This window comes from Gopherus flavomarginatus, chromosome 8, assembly GCF_025201925.1.
Source record: "Gopherus flavomarginatus isolate rGopFla2 chromosome 8, rGopFla2.mat.asm, whole genome shotgun sequence".
Lineage (NCBI taxonomy): Eukaryota > Metazoa > Chordata > Testudines > Testudinidae > Gopherus > Gopherus flavomarginatus.
Window position 1 is genome coordinate 13315792 of NC_066624.1, and position 18366 is coordinate 13334157.

General features: G+C 42.8%; 1 protein-coding gene across 11 annotated transcripts in view; it reads right to left on the reverse strand.

Moving 5' to 3' along the window:
- The window catches only part of KIAA1210 (KIAA1210 ortholog), a 100621-nt gene that overhangs the window by 39241 nt on the left and 43014 nt on the right, over positions 1 to 18366 (reverse strand). For 9 of the 11 annotated variants that reach the window (XM_050964479.1, XM_050964472.1, XM_050964471.1 and 6 more), the window contains 2 exons: positions 9156 to 9232; positions 185 to 353 (listed from right to left, as the gene is read on the reverse strand). In XM_050964479.1, the coding sequence (XP_050820436.1) occupies positions 185 to 353; positions 9156 to 9232 (246 nt within the window). Of the gene's footprint in view, positions 1 to 184; positions 354 to 9155; positions 9233 to 12513; positions 12654 to 18366 lie in introns of those variants that run through there. The other 2 variants (XM_050964482.1, XM_050964475.1) reach the window with 2 other exon arrangements.

Genomic DNA, 18366 nt, shown 5'->3' on the forward strand with positions numbered 1-18366 from the left:
TGCTGATTTTTGGAGCCCGTTTCAAAGGAAAAAGGAAATTCCTAAAATTCCATCAGCAGCATTAGGACTTGTTTTGCACAAACTTGGACAGAGGTTTCTCCTTAGGGGCCAGCTCATACTTTCATTCTATTGCTGTAAAATGTCTGCACAACCTGGTAATTTTCGTGTTTCACTGCAAGCTTACCCAGGCTCAGTTGGTGAATGAAGAGCAATAGTATCAAGCACAGGAATGCTGACATCGCTGCTGGACTGGCTTGGTTTTAAATTACTCTCCCCCCTGGGAGCTGGAGATTCTTTCCTTTTCTTCTTAGCAAAAAAGTTCTTGAAAGTCTGAAATTTGGATTTTTTCTTTCCTGCAATGTAAGAGAAGAAAACTTTACAAAAGGTGCAGGCAGAGGTTACTACGGACAACGTTCCATCCAAAACTGCAGAGGGATCCTTTGGAGAGCTGCAAGCCACAGCAAGCCATTCATTTAACTGAACAACTTTGTAAATAATTCAGTGGTGGAGTCCTGTGAAATACAAAGCTGTAATTCTTAGCTGGGCTGCCTATGAAATATCACTACAATAAGCAGATGGTTTCCATTTAGGAACACAGCTTATATATAACATATACCACAGATCCTCACATTGGCTATGTAAATCGAGTTTGGTTTACCATGAAGGATAAAGTACATTTTAGATGTTCTAATGTCTTTACTTAACTCTTAAGGTCTTCAATTAGCTTAATTTAGCCCTGGACTTTTCAGCCAATTTTGTAAAAAAATAAAGATAGCATTTAAAGGGGGACAGACTAAATTTGGCCAAAAATTTAAAGCTTTTATAAATCCTAAAATCAAAAGAAAAAGTCTTCAATTAAAAATATATATACACATTGCAATGAAGACAGTTGCTTTTAAACACAGAACATTCTCCTGCAGCATCTGACACCCCAAAACACTGGTGCACCAAATATTCAACAGTGAAACTGGCTACAAACAAAAGACTTCACTGGGTTTTATTGTCCAAACTCAGAAATACACAAAGTATCAAAGAGCATAAGCACTAAGCAGCATAGTAGATTTTTTAAAAATTCCTTCACTTATACTAATCCAAAGTATTTTAGGGTGATATAGTTTTGTCCGTTTAGCTAGTACTTCTTTATTATTGACTTTTAAATTGACAGGGTCCCTTTAATGACAGTTTGGGGTTCTTTGGTCACAACCCATTGTACTAAGTACCCTCAGACTTGACTGTGACATAGTTAGAATGCAAAAACAGTGCAAGGTACTGGAGCACAGACCATTGTTCAATTCATATTCCAGGGTAGCTGGGGTAATACACAGCTGGAGAATTTCTTCACAAACAAGGCATTATTTCAGTACAATTATTTGTCTTCTCCCAGGAATAAGTTAGTCAGCAACGCTTTGTCTCAGCTTGTGCCCTGCACGCACGGCAATTTATGCCAGAGGCATTATCGGAGCTGAAGCAATGCCACCATCCAGCTGCATCTTGCCTCAGACAATAGTCATTTTGAGAAATACACAATGACTCCAGGCTCTACGCTATGCAGTAGCAAATAATAATATTGTCACTCCCTGCTGAATTGTAGCAGGTGTTGGGGGCTTGCAGGTTAGTGTCTGCTGGAGGAGAAATCAGTGACTTGGAGTCTGGGTAGAGACAGCTTTATTTAGGACATGCAATTGCAAGGGAAGAACACAGCTGACAGACAGCATTTTTGCCTTAGGTTTTTTTTTTTTTAAGTATAAGTAAAATTATACAAGCATTTATACCTCTTTGTGAAGTGCATTAATTAAAAACATCTGCATTTTATTTAGGTTATTTGCTATTTATTTTAGTTTTTTTTACTTTTTTTTTTTTTAAACATTGTTATTTTAAGGCTGGGTCACACTGACTATTTTGCTGTTTTCCACTCGCTTCTGACCTGAGCCCTGCTTCTACAGGTCTCGCGATATTAGGCTAACACTTGACAGAACAGTTGCTCTGTCTCCGACACTTAAATGGCTGCACTTAAACCCTCTCTTTCTTTCCCTGTTTTCACAGTATTCTGCTAGTGTAACTTGATTTATTTACACTGAAACAGGGTACTCAGTGGCGGATTAACCACTGGGAGAACGGGTCCCGTGCCTGGGGCCCACAGCCAATTGGGGGCCCCCCAGAAAATGGGCACGCCCCACACCCTGACCTGCTCTGCCCACTCTCCTGGGGAATGGGGTTGGGCCATGGGAGCTTGCCTCGCTCTGCCCATCCAGTGTTCCTGCTGGGGAGCAAGGGAAGCCCTCATGTCCCAACCTCGCTCCCTGGCAGGAGTGCTGGGCAAGAGTCTGGGGGGACTGCAGGCAGAAGGGGTGGGGAGGGGTCCCCACTTGCTCTGGCTCAGGGCCCCACAAAGGTACTAGCCCTTTAAGGACAGAGGAGGTTGTTACCCCATTCCATGTGTCCAGGGAAGCAAAGGAAGCTGTCATTGGGAGGGAGGAAGACGGCCCCAGGGAGTAGTGAGTGTCTGGAACAGGGAAGATATAGGCCAAAAATCAGTGTTACTGTAAGTACTGATAAAAAGGACTTAAGTGCCAAGTGCACCATTACATATTTATATTTATAAGTACGAGTATGCTGCGGAAATAGTACCTATACATTTATATGGAAAAGTACAAGTGCCAGTACTTTCAACTCCCATATTCCCAACAGCTCCTTCAGCATTGGACTATGCCTAGTGACTAGTAGGCATTTTCCATCCCACCCTACAAGGGATGCAGCCACTGGGCTGGCAGTGAGGTTCCTCGTGGCAGGTTTAGTGACCAACCAAGAGCAAAGGGGGCTGGGCCGCCATCTTCCTTGGCTGTTGCAACAGCAGTGCCAATAGAAAAATGCCCTGGTGGCCAGATCTCAGCATCTCAATCTTCCAAGCTGGGTCAGTGAGCTCTGGGGGCCAACCAGCACCTGGGACAGTTGGGACGGATCTGATTGTTAAAAAAAAAAACTGCTTTGAAAAATTACTTGCAGATTTTAAAAAAAGGCTTTAAGCTTTAAATACCTTTTAAATTGTACATAAATACAGACTATTTAAAGCACTTGCATACACGTATGGAGAGTGCTTCAGAATACCCAAGTACCTACTTGGGTACAAATGTATTTAAATACACAGGCACACTGCATCTCAGACCACTGCTGCTTTAAGGGCCTGGGACCAGGCTTCCCTCCCTCCCAACCCGCACAAACAGGTGTTCAGGTTATTAGACTCCCCTGGGGAGACTCAAGAGACTCGTTAGTTGATGGGGCAAGTAATTCAAAAGGAGGCTCCAAGGCCTGTCAGGGAGAGAGAAACTGGAGAGGGGGAAAACTCAGCCAGGACACAGCCCCAGGAAGGAGGGAGGCGAAAGCCCTGAACCTGAGGGGATAGTCTACAGGCTGGGGAGACCAGGACTGGAAACAGTCCCAAGAAGGACAACTATGAGACTCTAAATTTGAAGGCTGACTTGAAAGGGGTCTTTTGGGAGCTGAATAATATTCAATAAATTAGACATCAGGAGAGGCGGAATATTGTTTCAAAGACCTTGGCTGTGACTGGATTATTCTGGGAATTCAGAGGGAAACTGAGGCAGAGAGTCCACAGGGCCATCCTAGACCCCAACGGGTTGCCATGGGATGGTACCTTCCTCCATACACCAATTCCAGAATAGAGGCAGGTCACCAACAGCACACAGGCAACCCCTTTTTCAGGAATCTCAATCAAAATACTAATGCCCGGTTCCCAGGGAGCAACTGTGTCCCAGGAATTGACTCTAGTTAAAGAGCCTCTCTTGCCGCTTGCTACAGCTCCCCGAAAAAGAAACCACATCACAAATCTAATAAAAACACAAGTGTTTCTTCAGAGGCTGTACACCACCCAAGAACAAAGAGAAAGAGCTTGTCAGACTGTGTAACAGCACCACCTAGCGACTCTCACCATAATAATAATACATAGCACTTTCCTGCCGTGGCTTTCAGCTGAAGACTTCAAAGCACTGGAAGAGATGAGTAAGTTATATTATCCTCATTTTACAAATCAGGTATGTAAAAAAGGGAGTAAGTGACTTGTGCAAGATCACACAAAGCCCAAGCCAAAGCCCACTGAAGTCAGTAGCGATTCCTGTTGACTCCAGTTGGCTTTGGACCAGGCCCATAAACAGCCAATAGCAGAGTTGGTAACAGAAGACAGGTCATGCGCTAGCTATTAGATGCCATTACCTCTCAAACAATAGAGAAGTCAGGTGGTTCTTATACTATCTTCACCCCACCACCAGTGCTCGTATGAGTCATTAACATTCTAGATGTGTGTCTCCCAACAAACGTGTACATATCTATACAGCCTATTAGGTCTCTGTATAATATTCCAAAAAGCAACTGTATACCATCGGTCTAAAATGACTTATTCTAGATAAGGTAAAGAGCATGAAAAGATAAAAGTAAAGTCTCTGAAGAGAGTAGAGAGAGAGAGAGTGTGAGTGTGTATGCGCACATCTATCTGTCCCCATCAGTTCATCCTCTAACAGGCTTCAGCTGCTCAAAGAACAAAATGTCAAACCACTGCAGGAAAATGTTTAGAAATTTAAAGGCATCATATGCAGAAAACAAAGGCATTACAATTACATCACTATGCATTACATACCAGACACTAATGGTGATACGAACAGGGAGGGTCACCTAGTTAGTTTAGGCTCACTAATGGCATTTGCACTAGAATAAATCAGAAGCTACAGGACTGGGGGAGGGTCAGTTCCCCGAGCTAGTTGTTCATACATAAATAATAAAACCAGAAGTGAAACAACGCAAACAAAGGAAGTTGCCATGAATGTTACTGCAAAGGATACAACCAGACAATTTCTTCCCTGGTTTTTTATCATCATTATAGTAACGAATTTCAGGATGGAGGCCATGGAAGTAGTTTGTCAGCATCAGACAACGAGTAAACCTCAGTCGTTACATGAGTGACACATACTACTCTAATACAGTTTAAAACTCAGAAACCGCAATCTGTTCCTTAACCGTCATTTTAATGTTGACAGTGCCTTGCACATCATCTCAAATAGCAATACTAACACAGTTACGTTCTGACCTAATTGAATTCCTCCAGCTCTTTAAACTAAATGAGAAAAAGAAGGCTCTTCCCTGAAGCTCACAGAAACGAGCAGTCCCAACCATTATATCAAAAAACCACTTCAGAATAGCCCTTTCCTGTGTGATCTGTGTACTTAGACCATGAGCCCTTTGGGGCACCATGTCTATGTTCTTGTATTGAGTTTGGAGAGCATGTGGCACTTAAGACATAATTCACAATAATGGTATTCACTTTAGCTTCATGTTGTGAAATGTTGTGCATCCGTTTGGTGTGCTGTTCAAAAGTTACCATGTTTCACCTATGAGGCATTTCAGTACTAGGTGAAGTAACCAAATATTTCACTAGGTTTTGTGATACTTGAGCTACCTATGGGCAAGATAATCTGTGTGTATACAGGTCCCAGCGCAATGGGGTCCTGGCCCATGATTAGGGCTTCTAAGAACTGCAGTAATACAAATAGGGTATGGCTATACTTACAGCTGTACAGCGCTGGGAGTTACAGCTGTCTTCATACAGCTGTGTAGGGAAAGCGCTGCAGTGTGGCCACACTGACAGCTACCAGCGCTGCAGTGTGGCCACATTTGCAGCATTTGCAGCACTGTTGGGAGTGGCGCATTGTGGGCAGCTATCCCAGCGTTCAAGTGGCTGCAACGTGCTTTTCAAAAGAGGGGGGTGAGGGGGAACGTGGGGGAGAGAGAGAGAGAGAGTGGATTTTTGGAGCTGTCAGCTCCCTGCCTTGCAAGTTCTAAGGACTGGAACATACACATCACCAACCTGCAATCATTTTAAAAGTTTCGAGCCCTTCCCCCACCCCTCTCTTATTCACTAAATAAAAATTATGCACTCCGAGCTCCAACACGGACTCCCCCCTCCCCCTCCACCCTGTGGCTTCTCTACTCAAGCAAACAGCTGTGAACATTCCAAAGCAATTCCCCTGCCTCTTCTCGAGCAAACAGGAGCTGCATTTGTTTTTTAGATAAGCAGCTCCGGGGAGCCCGGTCTTCTGGTTTGTTGTGAACAGGCATTCTGGGATACCTCCTAATATCCTGGAGGCAAATTACAGCGCTTTTGGTGGCCACACTTGATGAGCAGCGCTGCATCACCAGCGCTGCTATCCTTATACCCCAAGCAGACCAGGTGTACAGCCAGCGCTGCAGCCAGGGAGTTGCAGCGCTGGATGTGCCTTGGAGGTGTGGACAGTTACTAAATTGCAGTGCTGTAAACCCACCACCAGCGCTGCAACTCTCCAGTGTAGCCATGGCCATAAATTACAAAGGAAAACTTAACCAGATAAATTAAAAATCCAGCAAAGAGAGAGAGAGAGAGAGAGGGAGGAATCCCAAGTTAATGCAACTGTGTATAAAACCATTCATCAAACAGTTTATGAATGATGACTCACGATTTGAATGCTTGGGATTGGCAATACTGCAATTTAAGACGTATGTTTTCCAGATTAAATTTAAAGGGCTATTGTCAACTTTAAAAAAAATCACATTGCTATCTGAAAATGTATGGGCTGTTGTAATTACAAGTAACTACTGTAACTGAAAGACAAGAAAACAAACATTTTGTTCTTTTTTTTTTTTTAAGTTTGTTTACTTTGTGCATTTCACAGCACTTTGCATGTAGCCAGTTTCATTATTTTTCCCTCTCTGGTCAGTTTGTTAAACAGTGTCCCCTTGTTGTTTGTGTGATTCTTTTACACAGCAACAGGGGAAAGAAAAATATTTTTCAGAATAAGAAAACGTGATTGTAAAATGACAAAAATTGCTAGGAAGATAAAGGGGTAGGGGTAACACCTGAAACTATCAGTATCACCAATCTCAAATGTTTAAAAAATCATGAGTCAGGCACCCCAAAATCTTGAGACTGGCTTAAAAAAATCATGAAATGTAAACCAATCATAATAAATGTTAGGTGCTTTTTATTTGCCTTCTGGGTTTGGGGCCTTTAAAGTGCACTAAGGTCATATTTGCAAGCTTTTCTCTCCAGCCATGAGGGTTAGAAACTTCATATTAAAAATATTAAGCCAAGAGTCTCATGAAATACCATGACTCCAGGAGCTGAGACTTGATTAAAAATACCAAATATTGCCAGACTTGCAACAGCAGGCAATGCTGAGATTGTGACTGAAGGTGGTCAGAGAGTCAAGCTTGTCTGGCTTCTCTCTGTGATCACAGCCATCAACAGGGAACAGCACATACTGAAAACGCTGTGCTACCTATAGGAAAAAATCCAAAATCTGTACAGTAATCCAATTGACTGGAGCATAAACGCTGGGAATCCCGGTCTCCAAGGTTTTTGAAATCCACCCCAATTAAAGCTAAAAAGAGGAGGATTTGATGTAATGCTACACTTTGTAGGGAGCTAAGGAAGGAAGGGTCTTTTGAAAAACCAAAAGACTGGGATAGCTCCGTTCAGTGCCAGTCTCATTAAACAATTCAATATTAGCTACAGCAACTCCGAACCTTTCTAGAGCTGGATTAAGTTAGAAACAAAAAAATTCTTACGTTTTTTCAGACCCAAATATATATGTAGGCTCAATTCAGCTGTAGATGCTAGGCCAAATCCTGACCTCACTGCAATCAATGACAAAATTCTCACGGGCTTCACCAGGTCCAGGCTTTCTCTCATGAGATGTGTATATATGACCAAAACTAACTGGAAGGAACTTAGGGCTGGTCCACACTACGGGGGGGAAATCGATCTTAGATACACAACTTCAGCTACGTGAATAACGTAGCTGAAGTCAAATATCTAAGATCGGATTACTCACCCGTCCACATCGCGCGGGATCGATGTTCGCGGCTCTCCCTGTCGATTCCGGAACTCCTTTGGGGTTGATGGAGTTCCGGAATCTAGTTTAGACGCGATATATCGATCCCCGTGCAATCGATTTTAACCCACCGATACGGCGGGTAGTCTGGACGTAGCCCTAGTCCGTCCATGCAGTAGGTGTCACACAGAAGATAAAGTTCACTAGCTTGCACACTGTGTACTATGAGGAACCTGCGATGGTTTGCACAAACTAGATTTATATACTAAAAAGTATGTTATTGGTTAAGCATCCATCCTTATTCTCCACCCTCATTCCTTTATCCTACTCCCACCACCGATTCATAGTTCAATTAACAGACTTCTACTATTCTAAAATTTGCTTCTTTATGTAGTCCCATTTCCAGGCTCTCCAGAATCCCAGCATAACTGCTGTGCTTAGCTGCACCTATCTGCAGCCTTCACAGTGCTACATTGCCACTCCTTACTCTGACAGCTAGCAGGGGAATGGCCTGTGTGCATACAGGTCTCTGAGAGCACTCGGCAGCACAGGGTTTGGGCTATACTGATGAGCGTAGATGCATTTACGCATGATAAGCAAGATGATCGTTATCTGTGAAGTACTGAACCAAACGCTCCATCAATAGATGATGTTACAACTGCTCCTGAGCTGCCTCAGCCCATCCTACTGCTGCTGATACTGAGGAACATCTTGAATAGTGGCAAAAAGCTTTTTGTTTTGAAGACAGACAGATCTTCTGACTGGACAAGACGTTTTCTTTTCTCCCTAGACTGTCGCTCTCATTCGTGGGGCTGACAGAGTGCCAATCCAGGCCACCAGACTGAAGGATAAGCAAATGGGTGGACATCTGTAGCAAACACAGATGCTCATCAACCATGAGGAAGTGCTACAGTGGTGACATGGTCCATCATCTCTTCCCTACACAGGAGTTACCACTGCAACATACACTCAGGGCTGGATTCTAAGATAAGACCCAGGCAAAGTACGCACAGCAGCCAGTTCTGCAGACTACAGCCCTGTTTTCTAGGCATCCAACATTAGAATTTGAGATAAATATCCTGCACAAATTTCTGACTCTCCAGGACTTCACATTGGTTTCCCCAACAAGATTCCCCTGCATACAAGGCATGGCTCTCTTTCCATTACAAAACCTCACGAGACTCCAAAGAACAGTTCAGTCATGGCTCCCTTTTAAAGAAACGAATCCTGCTTTCCAACAGCTTGCCAAATTAACTACACATGTGAAGAGCAGCTGTTTACCTGCACATTCCTCAGTTGTCTCCCCGGCCTCTGGTGGCTGTATGACATCTGTTGGCCCTGTAGCCATGATGTAGTCACTGAAATAAAAGATAAAAACAGTGTGTTAATTTTTAGTCAATGCACTCAACAATGTGAGAGACACAGATTCATTCTACCCAGCAAGGAAACTGAACATTGCTGAATGTTCCCAGACACTAGTCACCAAAAAGGACTTGCACAGGTATTTTGCACTTCACCCGTGGTGGATTTACCATGAAACAAACCATGTGGTGGCACGGGGTCCCCAAAGACAGGGGGCCCCAAATGCAGGACAAATCTGACGAAAGACTGAATTTAATAAGCGTTGCAAGTAGCAAAGCAGTCCAGGCTTTCTGCATTCTGCAAATTTATTCCAAGAACTGTGATCTAAACGTGGGTTTTTTTGAAGTAGTCTAGCAAAGAATTTTGCTTTGCCATTTTTTTGTTGTCTCAGCAATAGCATAACAACAACTAAGGAAACTGTCATTTGCCAATCAAAGTCTGTCTGCTTGATCAATTATCCAACTGAACAAAAGCACCTTCCCCCGCACTTTGCAACAATGCCTGTGATTTGCCACAAGTATGTAAGGATTCAAAATCCCATTTTTACAGAGTCTGATAAAAATGTAGGATTAACTGCGTTAAACCTAATTAAGTGGTCCACGGCCCATCCAGGCCCACCCATGGCTATGCCCCTGCTCTTTTAGATTTTGCCTAAAATCAAGATCAGTTGTTTTTTTTGTTTGTTTTTTTTTTAGCAATAATGAAGAGACACTATGAGTCTGGCAGTCAAAAATGCAAAAAATGAAGGCAAGGCAAGAAGAAGCAGCTAAGCAAAAAGACAGTTTGTCATCTTATTTTAAAAAGCTTGAAGTACTGAATAGTTGACATTCATCAAAAAGTATGGACAAGGAAACATCTGAATTATTTGATCACTTGCCGAGTTGCGGGGAAACCACAACTGCAAAAGTTGAACAAGTGGACTCAAAAGTGACAATAGAACTACAAAATATTGGTAATTTTGTCAAAGTAAGGGAAGAAACCTACCCTGAAGACATTGCATTATGGTCAAAATCTGTTTAATTTGATATGATAGAATATTTCTTAGTAAATAAACCAAAAAACATAGGTAATATAGAAAATTTGAGAAAAGAGTATGAGGTTGCAGGACTAAAGCAATTTAGAGGTCTTCATGAGTCCCATTTTCTGAGGATGAAGAAAAACGGCATGACCGAAATGAGAATTTGGTTGATTTTTTCGGAAACCACTAAGGCAGTCTACTGTTATTGTTTGCAAATTATTCCCTGACCATAGTAAAGGAAAATAAACATTTGTCAATGGGCACTCTAATTGGAGAAACTTTGCAAGACATATTGCTGATCACGAAACTTCTAAAACTTATATTAATGCTGTGTGTAAGTTCATTCAACAGTGTAAATCATCTGGATGAATTGATTCTGACTTATCAGCTCAGTTTGAAAAGGAGTGTTCTTATTGGAGGAAAGTGCTGAGACGTGTTGTTGCCTCGATCAAACTGCTGTCTTCTTTGGAACTGTATCTAAGACAGGGGTGGGCAAACTTTTTGGGCCGAGGGCCACATCTGGGTAGGAAAATTGTATACAGGGCCGGGGAAGGGGGTTGGGGTGCCGGACAGAGGGCGGGGTGTGGGAGGGCGTGCGGTGTGCAGTAGGGGCTCAGGGCAAGGGATTGGGGCAGAGGAGGGGTGTGGGGCAGATGAGGTGGCTCAAGGCAGGGGGTTGGGGTGCAGGAGGGGTGCAAGTGTACAAGTGAACTCCGGGCAGGGAGTTGGGGTGCAGCAGGGGTGTGAGGTGCAGGCAGGGGGCTTAGGACAGAGAGTTGGGGGGGGAGGGTGCAACAGGGAGCTCAGGGCAGGGGGCTGGGGTGCAGGTGTACAAGGGGGCTCAGGGCAGGCAGTTGGGGTTCAGGAGGGGTGCGAGGTGCAGGCAGGGGGCTTAGGGCAGGGAGTTGGGGGGTGGGGTGCAGGCCAGGTTCGGGCTCCGGCCCAGCGCCGCTTACCTAAAGCAGTTCCGGGGTGGCAGCGGCAGGCACCAGGGCCAAGGCAGGCTCCCTGCATGCCTGCCCTGGCTCCGGCCCCGCGCTGCTCTAGGAAGTTCTGTGGCCCCTGGGGGACGGGGGGGGGGGGCAGAGGGCTCCATGTGCGCTGCCCTTGTTGTGCCTCCAGATACCTCCCCCGAAGCTCCCATTGGCTGCGGTTCCCCGTTCCCGACCAATGGGGGCTGCATGAGGCAGTGCCTGGAGACATAGGCAACACATGAAATCCTCTCCCCCCTGCCCGGGGGCTGCAGGGAAGTGGTGCTGGCTGCTTCTGAGAGCAGCACGGGGCCCACAGCACCATGGGGGGCAATCCCGCAGGCCGGATCCAAAGTCCTGAGAGGCCGGATCCGACCCGCGGGCCGTCGTTTGCCAACCCCTCCTCTAAGATGACATCATGAGTCCTCCATGTCAAATCAAAAAGATAATTTTTTAACCTGTTTTGAATATCTTAGTGAATTTGACAATTTTCTCAAAGAACATTTGAAAAATTATCAGTATTGTGGCTCAGGGAACTCCAACTTTTTAACACACCAAACCTACAACGAATTCATCACTATAATGGCACAGCAGCTCAGAAACCAATTCACTGATGAAGTAAAGGATGCCAAATACTATTCCGAATAGACTATTTAACACCAGATGCGAGTCATGTAGCCTAATTAACACTAATTTTAAGATATGTGACTGGCAATGGTGAAGTTATAGAGCGATTTCTTTGTTTTGTCCCACTAATATCCCACACTTCTGAATGTCTAGAGACAAGTGTTTTAGAAATCACTGCAAATTTAGGTTCGGACACGAAATTTTTTCATGGACAGAGTTTTGATAACGCTGCAAATATGGTAGGAAAATATTCAGGTCTATAGGCAAGACTGAACAATGCAAGCCCTTCTGCTTTAGGGTATGGCTACACTTGCAGCTGGACAGCGCTGCCGCAGGAGCACTCCTACGGCAGTGCTTTGAAGTGCGAGTGTGGACATGGTGCCAGCGCTGGGGGGGAGCTCTCCCAGCGCTGCACGTACTCCACCTCCCTGGAGCTGGGGCTCTGTTTACATTGGGGCTTTACAGCGCTGTAACTTGCTGCGCTCAGGGAGGTGTTTTTTCACACCCCTGAGCGAGAAAGTTGCAGCGCTGTAAAGCGCCAGTGTAGCCAAGGCCTTAGTCATACCATGTTCCCGCCATTTCTTAAAATTAAGCTACAGCCGAATCTTGTGAGGGAGCTACACTTTTTTTTTTTTTTTTACTTTGTTCAAAATGTGTATACCTTTTTTTGGTTTCCACGCATTGGTGGAGTATGCTACAATCACATTTGAAGCAGGCAAATGAAAAACATTTGACAGTCAAAAGAATTTGTGACACCAGGTGATCTGTTCATGCAGATGCTGTTTTGGCTTTGAAAATGAGCTATAATGATATAAAGAAAACCTTATTAGACACAGACACATCAAATTCTGAAAAACTACATGCGAAAACTGAAGCAAAATCATTAGCAGAAAAGTTTGATACGTAGGATGTTGCTGTTTTTTTACTCTTTTGTGGGACCATTTACTTCAAAGAATTAATGCTGTCAGCAAATTGCTGCAAAAGGTTGATACAAGTTTTTTGAATGCTGCACAATTGTTAGCCTCAGTTTTGTCAGGGAAGTTCAAAATGACTATAGCTCAGTGAAAGCAGACGCAGGTACTATCATTAACAGAAAATATAGGTTCCTCTGATATATCTGATGAGCAGTGTAAAAAAAGCAGGAAGTTATTTTTCAATGAAACTAGAGACAATGTAATCAATTTAAAAAAGGGAAAGAGAAGATCATCGTTAAGACCATCAATGTTATTTGTGACACAATAACAGTGCAATTGCAGGGTAGAGGTGAATCTCTAAAGAAAACTGTTGATTTATTTTGCGTGTTTTTTTGACAGAAGAATGGACGAAAATGCTAAAAGCCACTACAGTAAGAAATTAAGTGAATTCTACCGAGAGGACATAGATACAAATATTTTTGAAGATAAAATGAATTAAATGTTTCACTTCATCAAAAACAATGAGGTTGATTTTGTAAAGAAAAAAAGTGTAAAAAAAAAAAAAAGCTATCTGAATACATATATTTTTTTTTTCCAAATTTAATATGTTTCTTCAGAGGAAATTAACTTTTATTTTCCATTTATGCATCATCTATACTTTTTATTTTCATACATTTTTCACGTTAGTGTAATGCAAATACAAGCTTTCATCTAGGCCAGAAGTTCTCAAACTGTGGTCTGAGAACTCCATTCAGGCGGGCCAAGGAAAGGTTATTAAGTTTTTTTTAATAAAGCGCTCTTATCCAAAGCACTTTACAATAGTCAGCTAATGGTACAAACAACCTTTGGAAAGATCATTAAGTGGTCCGCCGAGACCCTCTGCAATTTTCAAGTGATCTGTGGAAAAAAAAAGTTTGACTACAAAAACAATCAAGGTACCTCACTTTATTCTCATTTACTTCCTATTACTTATAATATAGGAGGAGGATGAAGAAAAAAAGAATAAAAAACAGGGGATAAGGGGTGGGAAGGGGAGATAAGATAGAATGTTCTTTTTCTTGGCTGGGTCCTGAGGGAGGGGTCCCGAAAATGAAGCTGCCCACAGCACTCCACTAACTCCAACCACAAGTCTTTTCTTCACTTTTCAGTAACAACCCTCTTCTCTCTCCCCCCGCCCCAAAACTAACAAAGCAGCATTGCTTCTCCACAGCACAGCCGTCTTTTCAGGAAGTCAGGATCAAAGTTTACATTAAAGGAAAGAAGCAATTAAATATGCTCAGCTAAGAGTAACATGTCCCAGCCTCAGAATACTGAATCTTTACAATTGCTATTTACTAAACAGACACAGCTCCATCCATGCTACTGTAAAATCCTGTCAAAATCATGCAAAAAGGACCAATTTGGCATTTTTAAAAAAAATGTTATTTAAGTCCAAACAACTTCAGTAAGAGAGATGAGCTGCTGAGAATTCACACGTTCTGTCCTCAGGGACGGCGCTTCCATTAGGCGACTCTAGGCGGTCGCCTAGGGTGCCAGGATTCAGGGGGCGGCATTTTGTGTGCTCCCCACGAGGCGCACGGGAGCTTCCGGTTCTGCTCCCGCACCGCCGAAGAAGGACCTTCTGCCGACGTGCCGCGGAAAACAGCGGCAGGCAATTGAGCAGCTCTATGACCGCCGCTGTCGCCTGCGGCATTTCGGCGGAGGGTCCTTCTTCGGCAGTGCGACGGGAGCAGAACTGGAAGCTCCCGCGCACCCCATGGGGAGCGCACAAAATGCCATCCCCCCGAATTCTGCCTAGGGTGCCAGAAACCCTGGCACCGCTCCTGTCTGTCCTATGGTGTCTCCCTACAGCAGTCACTGTGCTACCCTGTCAGTATTATTAAAAAAGAATTAAGTATTTGCATTGGAACGGCATCCTGGGCTATGCTACACATGTGGAAGCTGAGTTCATCTGTTAGATCAAATCTATTTTGGATTTAATGCAATCAGCTTTTGGCCACAAGCTTCAAAACCCTATCGCAAATAGGTCTATTGATCAGTCGTCAGCGGAGAGCATCATTTCCCCCCTTGACTAAAACAAAAGTTAAATCTAGTTTTCAAGATCATACAAAGTTAAGTGGCTCCAGTTTGTATTTTCCAGTGCTCCTTCAGATACAAAAGAACAACGGAAATATGACAGTTTTAGCAAGACAGCTCTACAATCAAAAAAAATCTTGTCCTTTGTTGTGGAAGATAAATGATATAATATGCCAGAATTTAAGGAGCAAACAGGTTTCATTAATAAATAATATCAATTTAAATGCAATACCTGCTCCAATAGACTTTAATCTGCTCTTTATTTGGCCATTTTCTGACTCAAAGTGTTTTAACAATATTTATTAGACACATGAGGGGAAAATTTTTATATCAACTCTACAGATGGGTAAACTAATGTAATTTAGACCCAAAACTATGAGAACCTATAGTGAGAGGACCAGCCCACTGAAGTGAATAGAAAAGCCCTGCATTAGACACTGATTGAATTAAACCTTTTTAAAATACAGCTGGTTTGAGGCTATCTTCAAATAACTGTTAGACAATAATAATAATTGAAAGCTAATAATAGAATATCAGGGTTGGAAAGGACGTCAGAAGGTATCTAGTCCAACCCCCTGCTCAAAGCAGGACCAATCACCAACTAAATCATTCCAGCCAGGGCTTTGTCAAGCCTGATCTTAAAAACCTCTGTGGAAGGAGATTCCACCACCTCCCTAGTAACCCATTCCAGTGCTTCACCACCCTCCTAGTGAAAAAGTTTTTTCCTAATATCCAACCTAAACTTCCCCCACTGCAACTTGAGACCATTACTCCTTGTTCTGTCATCTGCTACCACTGAGAACAGTCTAGATCCATCCTCTTTGGAACCCCCCTTTCAGGTAGTTGAAAGCAGCTATCAAATCCCCCCTCATTCTTCTCTTCTGCAAGGCATATCTGTCTGCTATGATTTTTTTCTTTGCAATCATGGCGAGGCATTATACCTTTCAGATAATCTCTTCTCTTTTTCCTAATGTTTTGTCATGGTCTTTCTTCTGCAATGTCTATCTTTCCCATGTAGTCTGGTTAAAGTGGTGATCAACAGGAAGTTTTGTCTTGTTTTTTTCATTGCTCCTTATATATTGTAAATGTTTATTGCATTAGATTTTCTTTCAGGTAGGGGGAAATCTATTTGAAATTAAGTGTCATGAAAGTGTTCAATAAACTAAAACTGACAAATTTGCAGATCCTCAGATCTCTACTCATTTTTACAGGATGGTCCAGATTCTGAGTAATTTACGCCACTACAAATGAGATCAGAATTTGGCGCAATGTTGATTCCACGCTGGCTAGCTTTTCCTGCTTAGTTTTCATCTGTTATACATTTATATTATCACTTTATAATCTCATCTGCTCACCAAGAGTCTTGCTAGAACTTGGTTAAATTTTAAACAGTCATGCTTCTAAATGTAACCATTTTTTTCAATTTGATAATTTTTTTTAAATGTACAGTGATGATTCAGCTGACAGGCAGCATCTGCAGTCAAATCAGCTCCTGCATTTACCCAATTTTACAGCTGGACTGACTGAGGCATATGTAGGTTAAGTGACTTATTGAAGGGCACACAAAGAATCTACATCTAGCACTAGATCACATCGCTATTATTGTCTTAAGTATGAAACAGTGATTTGGGAGGGAGAGGAAGCATAGCAAAGTTTTTCCAAGCTTTCAATGAACAAATACTCAAATTAAAAAACAAACAATGAGCTCTACCAGAAAAATATTTGTTGAAATATTTTAAACAGACTCAGAATTTAAGAACCTAAGTCAAGCAGGGTTGTAGTCCACTGGCTATGTTGTAAATTACTTGTACTTCAGAAAGAACAGTCGTCAAAGATTATGGATAATATGCCCTGGACTATGGTTGTCTGTCATGGTAATGTAGAGAGAGAAAATGACAATCTATCAATAGAAAGGCATGAGAGGCATTAATTGATTGAATCCTTGGAACTTCACCATTTCTAAAGTGTAATGAGAGCTGACAGACACAGTGCAGTGGCTGGTGTATCAATACAGCGGATGTATCCTCGCCAGTCTTTCAATCAGCTGTACTAACCATGTGCAACATGCGAGCTTTCCCATGGCACTAACCCATTAGGCAAGGGCTTTTCAAAAATGCAATATGTATATTGATTTCTGCTGATAAAAATATCAGGTCAAATAAAGGCATGGCCATTCGCAGCAACATTTTCAATACTCTGGGTCATGAGACACTGGAGTTTAATTCTTGAGGTTCAGATTCATAGCAGAGATGGTGAGCTTTGTAGTTGCAAAGAGTTCTCTTAGAATTTAGTGCACAGGTTACAGTCCAACGTATATTCAGGGTGTTCCAGCTTAACTGGGACCTCAATCTTGCGACTCAAACTTCCTCTGGTGAAGCTTAAGCAGATCTGAGAAGACAGGATCAGGACCCAAGGATCTTTTATACAATTTCAGGCCTTCTTTGACAAGTCAAAGTCCCTTGGTTTATAATAGGCAATCAGGTCAACTTTGAAGTAGGTCCATCACCAGGACATAGCTACAGGAATTAACATAAGGCAATTGCCTGTTTTTCCACCATTCACAGCTGATTGGCTACACATTTCAACGATAGATGAACACAGCAATATCCTGTGTTTACAGTTCATTTAAATGCTAGGATCTTCTTCTCTGAATTAACAGAATACAGCATAACAGAATACAGCATAGACGGGGACTGTTGATTACACTGTTGACCACTACCAATATATATGTCAAACACAAACATTATCTCCCCATATGTCTCTAAGGGTTGAATTTGAGTCATTCATCCTGCAGGACGCACCTCCAGTTAGCCCACCAGAGTAAACACAGGGCAGCGAGCTGCGTTCTGTTCTTGCTCACGCATCATCAACATAATTGTTTACTAAATTCCACTGACAGGGCCAAATTCTGCCCTCAGTTTCCCCTGTCCAGCCTCCCTGAAAAAGATTCTAGAGTTGATCATAGTGAAGCCAGCAAGAGTACTGCTCAACTTTCAGATCCCCTGAGAAAATTAGACCTGAAAGCTATTGAACCAGTACAAATGTGGAACCTCACAGTGCTCTTTGTATGACGAGCACAGCAAAACTGCACTTTGCGGGCCAGATTCTGATCCCCTTACTCAAGTTCAGTAGTATCTTACTCCACAAATAGTCCTACTGAAGGCAGCTGCTAGTATAAGTCAGGGGATCCAAACCTGACCCTGACTTACCAGATATCAAAAAAGAATCCACAGCCTCTTCTGCACTAGGCTGGTCTTAAAAATTTGCCACAGTTGCTACCATCACTAGTGAGAGCGCTAATGGAGATAGGCCCCTGGCTGCTCTAAGCAGGCATAACAGGCATGGTAGGCATAACAGCGTGGTAGTTAAAACATTCCCATTGTGATCAGCACTGGTCATTGTGAGAGAGAGAAGTTTAAGAAAGAAAAAAACCCTCTAGTGACAGTGAAGCTGATGAGTGATAGGATCTTAATAAAGACTAATTTGCATGCAGAGAGAGTTTTCATCCTGAAACTTAAGAAAGG